The sequence below is a fragment of the Echeneis naucrates genome, chromosome 8, assembly GCF_900963305.1.
Source record: "Echeneis naucrates chromosome 8, fEcheNa1.1, whole genome shotgun sequence".
Taxonomy (NCBI): domain Eukaryota; kingdom Metazoa; phylum Chordata; class Actinopteri; order Carangiformes; family Echeneidae; genus Echeneis; species Echeneis naucrates.
The window spans coordinates 7207707-7215995 of record NC_042518.1 but is presented as its reverse complement, the minus strand read 5'-3'; the positions used below and the strand labels follow the sequence as shown (position 1 = coordinate 7215995).

The window sequence follows — 8289 nt, the reverse complement described above, 5'->3', positions numbered from 1 at the left end:
ATTAAAAGTGTCGTACCTTGTCCGTTAGACCCAGTAGCCAATAACAAAAGCAATTACAGTGAGACAAATGATGAGGTTGACGTTGACAATGAGCTGCAGTCGTGGCTTTTCTGTCACCGAGTAGGTTGCCTGTACAGGGCGGACTGGAGTGGCAGGATGGTTCCCTCCCTTCAGCCGTCTTTCTAACCCGCACAGCCAGTAGATGGCAGACACCAGCCTGGACTGGCTTCTGACGGTGGAGGACACGGAGGATGAAGAGTCTTAATAATTCACAAGGGAAAGAGAGAGAACACACGTTGAATTGTTCAGTGGCTGCATTCAGACAAAAAGTCAAATGGAAAAAGTGTCACAACAAGTGGGACTGTGACACACCTTTCCTGTCACAATGGGCATTTCCATTGCCAGCTTCCTGCTCTCTTCCTGTTGCTCCCATCGCATCTGTCTGACCAGAGGTCACCTCAAAGGTTTTCCTGCTCTGCTCCACAGTGAATACATTCTGCTTGGGCTCTAACGGGTCAAACCTTGTGAACCAGGTAAGGCGACTAACCTGTAATAAATAAATTTAAAAGAAAAAAAACAAAAAAACAAAAAATACAAACCAGACATATAACAAAAGGTTTATTCAGGGAGATGGGGGAAATCTTTTTTTTTTTAGTAAATTGTGGATGTTAGATATTTTTCTATCAGTATAAATATGACAAAACTCTGCAAGGTTTGGCAGAAGTAGTCTGATCGTCAACCCAATCTAATATTAACACCTGGTGATGCTGCATTTGTGGAGATAAACAGTATTACACTGGCATTATAGAACAGGCTGAAGAAGGAAAAAACTACAAACTAACATATGCAGTGCATTTTTTCAAAAAAATTTCAAAATTTTCAAAAAAATATGCCTTTATGTAGCTATACACACACACTTTTTATGAGAAACACTAAATTAAAGCTAATCGGTTTGCCTACAATAAAAGTTTTACAAAAAATGTGTGACCCAATAAAGCCTAAAACGTCATCACAGAGCTGACTGAGTGACTTTACCTGCTCTGGTTTGGGCTTCTCTGTGGCAAGGCTGACCACAACCAGAACAACCAGGGTGAGGAGTGACAGGATGATGGAGAAGTAAAGATAATGGACATATTTCAACACCCCAGGTCTTTTGTCCTCCTCATAGCACAGAGGTGCAGGGTAAATGAAGTCCAATATCATGCGAATGCAGCCCACCAACAGACCAATAACTGCGGCCCAGAATGCACCCTGAGAGAGAGAGAGAGAGAGAGAGAGAGAGAGTCAAAGACAAGCACAGCCACAGATGCTTTTATTTACAGTTGCTTTACTCCAGCTTTCATCATCATCCAATCATATCAGGATGTAGGGCGACAGGTCTTAAAACCAAACTAAGATCTCTTTCACACATTGCAAAAATATCTTAAATAAGATATCAAAGTAGGTTCACATCAAGAGCTGAATTGTGTACAGTGTGTTTCACATACAGAGCACAGCACACGCAGAGACTGTGTACCTTCTCATTGGTCCGCTTCCAGAAGCAGCCCATGATGAAGATAATGGAGACTGGGGGCTGGAGGTAGCTGCTGATGGACTGGATATACATAAAGAGCTGCCCGCCCTGACTGGCCTGCACAACGGGAATCCACAGAATGGAGGCCACCAACAGCAAAAGCACAAACACCCTGCCACATGCCCATAAATATGAGATGCGTGTTTTGAGTGAAAAAGGAAACAGCTCAGTTCAAAGGCATGCCATGATGCGATCGCAGGGCAGCCTCTGAGGACAGAAAATGGAAGAGTCTGATGCTTAAATCTCATCAGCACTGTAAATTTGCTCATGAGGCTGTGTGCATAAAAGCAAGAGGAGGAAATCTGGTAAAGTTGAAACTTGGAAATTTGTGGAAAGAACAATTATGGTTTGGGAGAGCATGACAGAAAAACAGTATGCAATTGAGCAGAGCAACTGAAGGGCATACGTGTCTCGTTTTTAAGTGTAGAGAAAGCAACTCTACCCTTTTTAAATTTTTCATCAAAAACTGTACATTAGTAAAAATTAAATGTTCATCCGGAATCCATTTTTTGAGTAATGTCATATACCTGCCAACAATCATGAGCTCAAACTCAGTCGCATGGGATCTAAAAGTCCTCCATATGTCGATCGTGAAAATGGTGCTGGCACTGTTGAAAATGGAGGTCAGAGAGGACATGAGGGCAGCAATCATCACTGCCATCATCAGACCCCTTAATCCTGGCAAAGAAAAGACTGGAGTAAAAGAGAGCAAAGACTGGAGGGGAGTGGTAGCTGAGGGGGTAAGTGTCCTCACCTGAGGGGAGCAGCTCCATGACCAGCCGGGCATACGCAGTATCTGAACAGCCCACTGGATTACCGCAGATCAGTTTGCACTGCTCAGGGTCTGCACATGCCACATCATCTGCACAATGTCATTAAAACTCTTAGAAACACAAAATCCTTTCACTGAACACAATGTAGCATCGCTTTTTAATGAGTAAATATGACAATTACCGAACACAAAAGTACTCTTTGAGGAAGTAGTTGGCAAATGAACTACTTTTATGAGACCATATATGGTTTCACAAGTGTGCACACAATTGCAGGATTCGCTGATAAACAGGCATTTCCTACCTGTGTAAAGTATCCTGCTGATCATCCCAGGCAGCATGATGGCAAAGAAAGGCAGAAACTTAAGATAAGCAGCCAGCAATGAGCCTCCTTTAGCATGAGTCAGGGACTTAGCAGCCAGGGATCGCTGCACAATCACCTGCAGAGAAATACAGCCACAGATCGCCCCAGTCAACAACCAGTGACTATTTCAGAAGACTATCTCATATTTGGGCCAATTTACTGTGGATCTAAATGGAAAAGGGACATCAATGTGGCAAAATCTGGCATGTATCATGTTAACAGTATTTATGTGCAAGTAAATAAGGTACAGCTGTTGAACTAATAAGAAAAAAAATCTAGTTGAAATTTGTCTGATTTGGTATCAAATAAATTTTGAATCTCTTTGAGGAGCAAGACAGACGAAATGCTCAAAATGATTTTCAGAACTAAAGAGGGATTTGTAGCAGCATAAACAAAATAAAAAAAGCAAATGCACACACTATATTTTGGCATTTATAGATGAAAGGCCTGTCTACATTTTGAATGGAAGAGAAATTTGAACCAAAATGTAATTTCTGTCTTGGAAACTCAGGTTCTGAATTGTCACATGTGATAGTTAGTACCTGATCAGAGCACCAGTACCACATAGAGGGAACAGACATGCCAATGATAACCCCAGGCCACGGCAGGTCAGAGTGCACCGGGTCTCTGAAAATGTGGAAGGCGTCATCTCGAGGGATGCCACAGGTCGAGTTGGGCACCCGGATGGATGGGATGGCGTTGGCGTACCCCTCCATCAGACCATTCCAGCCTCCAACCTCGACAAAACCTCCACAAGGGGATGACAGCGTCACTTACACAGGAAAACAGAATGATTGTGATGGGAAATTTTTGTTGTGGAGTCACATTTCCCTTACTAAAGCCCATGAGGGTCAGGGCTCCTGCCAGCATGATCACAGTTTGAGCAGCATCTGTGTAGATGACTGCAGCCAGACCACCTGAAACACAACACACATGTAGATGAAGCGGTACACAGTAATTTTATGTCTCCATTGTCTTAGCCAGAACCATTTAAAAGGGGAAGGAAAAAGAGGCATCACCTGCAAGAGTGTACAAAGCAGTGACTGACAGCAGCAGCACGATAGCCAGGTATATATTCCACTGTAAGGCCAGCTGGATAAACATTGCACCGGCATATATGTCCACCTGGTGAGAAAGCCAAACACCACATGAGATATGTATTTCACCGACTGCAGAGAAGTTAAGATGATACCGAGAAACAAAGCTTCAAAAAGATGCACACAGCAGCGAAGAAAGCACCAGGGAATTACTGTGAATTGGTATCATACCGATATCTTTGTGAAAATGTAAATAAACAAGGACAGGACAGCTATAAATAACTGTGTTCTTTTCCCACCAAATCGCCTCTGCAAGTACTCTGGCATTGTTGTTACCTGCAGGACAAAAAACATCAAAGATGATTAGATGATTAAAAATGATCAAAATAAATCAAAATCACACGAGCGTGTGGGATATTTTACTGTGTGTGGGCCAACATCTCACCCCAGAGGCAAGATAAATGGGCAGGAAGAGCCATCCCAGCAGCAGCACCATCAGCATGCCCTGATATCAACATTTTAACAGAATAAAAAAAAACAACAACAACAAAACAACAACTTTTCATTGATTTTTCATTCGAAGATTGTTTCGGATATTACAATAGTGAAATGGAAGCTCTTACATTAAATTCATACGCAATTGCTGCAATTCCTGCTGCAGCTCCTGAACCTGCCAGGCCAATAAAATGCCCACTGCCAATGTTGCTGGCAAACAAGGAGGCACCCACCTAAATACAACAGAGTCAGAATCAGCTTGAACTTCAGAACATGTTTCTGACCATGACAGATGAGAGGTGGAAGTTGCAGTGGAAAAAAAAATGAAAATAAATAAATCATGCTTCCACTCATGTCCTGGTATGACAGGAAATGCAGTATATATAGTGTTGGACTTACTGGCCACCAGGTCATGTTCTTCCCTGCCAGGAAGTATCCATCCACTGTGCTGCGCTTCGTCCTCCACATGGACTGGAAGATAAATTAAAAACTTATCAGAGATACATGTGAGGAAGAAATGTTGATTTGAACTGGAAATAGATGACGCCTCAAGGACACCTCTGCACACACATACACTGACAACTATGTATTTTTTCTGTTTGTGCAAGAAACAGAAAATAAAAGTAAATGGTAATTGAAAAGGAAGTTCTACGCGGCTGGATTGTGCGTGCATTTTTGGGCTCTTTATTCCAAAAACAAAAAGGCTCTGTGGAAGCTCAAAATCTCAAAACTGCTCGACACAAATCTTATATTTCCAAGGGGACAGAATATCAGACATAAAGCCTCGTGCCTCTATGGGGCTGATCCGACATGTCCGGACAACCAGTCATGTCATCAGGAATGTTTTCTTCTAAAACCTTTAATAAAAAAAGTTCTATTTAATTTTTTATTTTTTTTTTAAGAGCATATGATGAGGCAAAAGGATCCATCTCTAATAAGCAGCGTACAGCTGCTGTTGTTGAGGCACAGAGAAAGATATTTGTGTGGGGGGAGAAAAAAAAAAAAAAGTTTGTACAGTTCATTTTGATTTCAAGCCATTATGACTTGACTCATGACACGGTATGGCTGATTTATTTTACCCCTGCACTTACCCAGAATCCCACTGCCAGCACAAGCAGAAAGTAGAGCACCAGCACCACGATATCCACAGTACCCAGAGTAGTCTGGGCCCCAGAAGAGGGCGATGGAGATGGGGACACGCTGGTCCCCTCACGTCCTGCTGCAGGATTAGAAATCATCTGGAAACCAGGAAATGGGCAGATTTTTACGGTGAGCACAATAGAGGACAGTCTTCAATTACAAAACATACTAAACTGAAACGGTAATTATTAAGCTTCTCACACTCTTGAAATGTTTACACCAATGAGGTCTTGCATAACTTTCAAGGTAAAAATTATGAACTCAGCAAAACCAGGAAATTGGACCAAGGCACAAGTTCAAAGCACTTTGTTTCTTTTGTGTGCAACATTTACTTAACGGACATGTTTTCATACAGCACTCTTACCATTTTATCATCTGCTTTCTGATGGTTTTGCATAAAATGTTCTACAATACAACAGTCTGAAATGGGAAGAAGCCTAAAATAAACTAAGGGATTGTGTGGAAGAATAAATAAATAAAGCCAAATTGTGTGATCCAATGCCCTAATGATTTTACTGATACTATACACTTTCAGTATAACAGTTTTATGTATTGCACGTTTTGCTGTTAAATGAATTTCTTGTACACTACTAATCAAAAGTTTGGACACACTTTCTCATCAAAGGAATAGCAAAGTGTGTCCAAACTTTTGACTGGTAGTGTACACATAATATTCATTTAACAGTTTTATTTATGTTAGTTTAACACAACTAAAAACTTAATTCATGGCTTGTAACTTGTGCTTGTATCGGGGTACGACGATACAGTGAATCTGAGTGTAACTATCAGATAAGCTACAGTGTGGTGTCTTTGGGCAATACTTGGACGGTATAGTTTAATAAAGAAACTCACCTTTGAGTGAATGAGCACCCTGCGTATCACATATCACGTATCACGACCAGCTGGGAAGTGGCTAAATGCGTTGTCTTCCCCAAAAACCACGGCATGTCTCCAGTTACAGTCCCAGGAATGTAATGTTTGTCTGGAAAGTTCCTCCACTCATCATGAGATCAAACTCCACTTCCAACTGCTTTCGTTAAAATGTAAAAGATTTATTACTCCTGACAGAGGTGTTTTCACAACACACTCCTGCTGCCAGCAGAAGAGCTAAATGATTGTTGAATTAGTTTAAATTAAGAAGTTGCCCCCAGGAAGAATGGAAGGCAATATCAAGATAAGAAAGATAAGGGGAAGGTTATGTCCAGTTATAGGCTTCTCTGACTGAAAAGTATTGCAGCAATAGCAGGTGTGTCAGCAGCAGTTCTAAACTAGTTGTAAAGACATGCTGTAAACAGATTTATAAGAGCTGCAAGAGATCTAGAAAAAGGCCATAAGTGCATGCAATTACCTTTGTACTGTCAATAACACATTAGAATGTGTAGCCCTGTTTCTCTACAAGACAGCAGACTGCACACATTTTAAAAACGCAGACATTCAGGCGAGGATAGATTTCAGAAGACCCCTTTATATTTATCAGCATCGTTAGGACACAATACAAAATACAGACTTAACACTTTCTAGACCTTAAATGAACAGTAACACTTTCAGCGTTCTGTAAATTAAGCAGAAAAAACAACAACTTATACCATATAAAAACAAAGCTTTGTCTAGCTGGACAGCTTAACCTTAACCTTTAAAAATATCAATGGAAATCTAAGCTTGGAGTTTTACAATGCACTGGTAAAGCTGAGAAGCTGGAATGCCGTGATTGAAGTGCGATTTGAAATGCTGCGTCTCTCACACTGGCCTTAATCACGTCCTTTCAGTGTAATAACTGTCATTCTCATCCAATACAATAAAAACACAAGATATCTCTGTCAGAGTTCGATGGATATAATATCTAACACTGGAACACAGCCAAACATTAATATATTGCACACTGCCCGCTTTCAGATCCATATATTAACACTTCATAATCTTTTGTTAGTGAGTTGAGTCGAATTTTTAAAAATCCCGTTAAAAAATGTCTTTTAATAAAAAGTGCCAACTTCCCAATGTCATTGTCAGGTCATTGCCAAGTCCGTAGCATTTGAGGTATCATACAAGAGCATCGCCTTTTAGAGCTAAATAAATAAATACATGTAAAGCTACAACTGATGTGGCAACAAAATCCACTGAGATGGAGGTATACAGGATTCAACAAATCAATGATTCAACAATCCAACAGGGAAAGCTGATGCATTTGCGTTTTACTTGAGAAAATAGGCTACACTTAGTAAGGAACTTAGATTACATTCAAATTGGTGGGCAGCTTACAAAAATACAGAGCATGTAAACTAACAGGAAAACTGCTTTTGTGGTCTCCTACAAACCCCCAACTGTGTGTGGGTGTCATTAAAATGAACATCTATCTCAGGATAAAAGGTAGTTCTTGTCAATCTACATCTTATTCAAGGACATATCACAAAAATATTGCTGAAGAATTGTAATACTGCACTTACAGAGGTGACCTAAACTCAGACTTAAAGAAAGAAAACTTAAACTACAAGAAGTTACTGGGTAACGCATCTTTTAAACAATTCAGATATCTTGATTGCCCAACAAGGTTGCATTCTACACAGCAGTCTTATTCTTTAAAGCTTGGACAAAACCTATATATACCTTATTCTGGAAGGTAAAGACTCACACACACTAACCACCAATAAAATTCAAAATACTCCGTCTTTGATGCAAAACAGACTCTTAATTTAACCATCTCTCTCTCGCACACACAGACATAAACAACACATAAAAACAACTTTTTTGCTCTGGTGTGCACTGAATGGTGTGTGTGTGTGTGTGTGTGTGTGTGTGTGTGTGTGTGTGTGTGTGTGTGTGTGTGTGTGTGTGTGTGTGTGTCTCTTTGTATCTGTGCCACGTATGTACAGAATATTTATACAGTATGTCTGCTTGAAGTGCAGTCATGTCCAT

At 40.5% G+C, this 8289-nt stretch overlaps 1 protein-coding gene across 2 annotated transcripts; it reads right to left on the bottom strand.

Moving 5' to 3' along the window:
• Positions 1 to 21: 21 nt before the first annotated feature.
• On the bottom strand, positions 22 to 4668 carry slc5a11 (solute carrier family 5 member 11). 2 transcript variants are annotated; one of them, XM_029508558.1, is made up of 14 exons: positions 4639 to 4668; positions 4368 to 4472; positions 4190 to 4249; positions 3976 to 4080; positions 3727 to 3832; positions 3544 to 3624; positions 3250 to 3455; positions 2648 to 2783; positions 2328 to 2435; positions 2101 to 2251; positions 1517 to 1685; positions 1036 to 1251; positions 373 to 547; positions 22 to 260 (listed from the first exon to the last, which is right to left on the bottom strand). In XM_029508558.1, exons 1-14 carry the CDS (start codon positions 4651 to 4653, stop codon positions 25 to 27), a joined length of 1869 nt encoding a protein of 622 aa, XP_029364418.1. In that variant the 5' UTR covers positions 4654 to 4668; the 3' UTR covers positions 22 to 24. The 2 variants fall into 2 exon arrangements, with proteins under 2 accessions (XP_029364418.1, XP_029364419.1); XM_029508559.1 differs by having other exon boundaries at positions 22 to 263; positions 421 to 547.
• Between the last annotated feature and the right edge of the window lie 3621 nt (positions 4669 to 8289).

Bases quoted from the DNA above. Each gene is read 5' to 3' on its own strand.
- slc5a11 (XM_029508558.1), bottom strand. The intron at 3,625-3,726 runs GTGATGCCTCTT...GTTGTGTTTCAG, and splicing joins TGCTTTGTACACTCTTGCAG to GTGGTCTGGCTGCAGTCATC. The intron at 1,686-2,100 runs GTATATGACATT...GGCATGTGGCAG, and splicing joins GAGCTCATGATTGTTGGCAG to GGTGTTTGTGCTTTTGCTGT.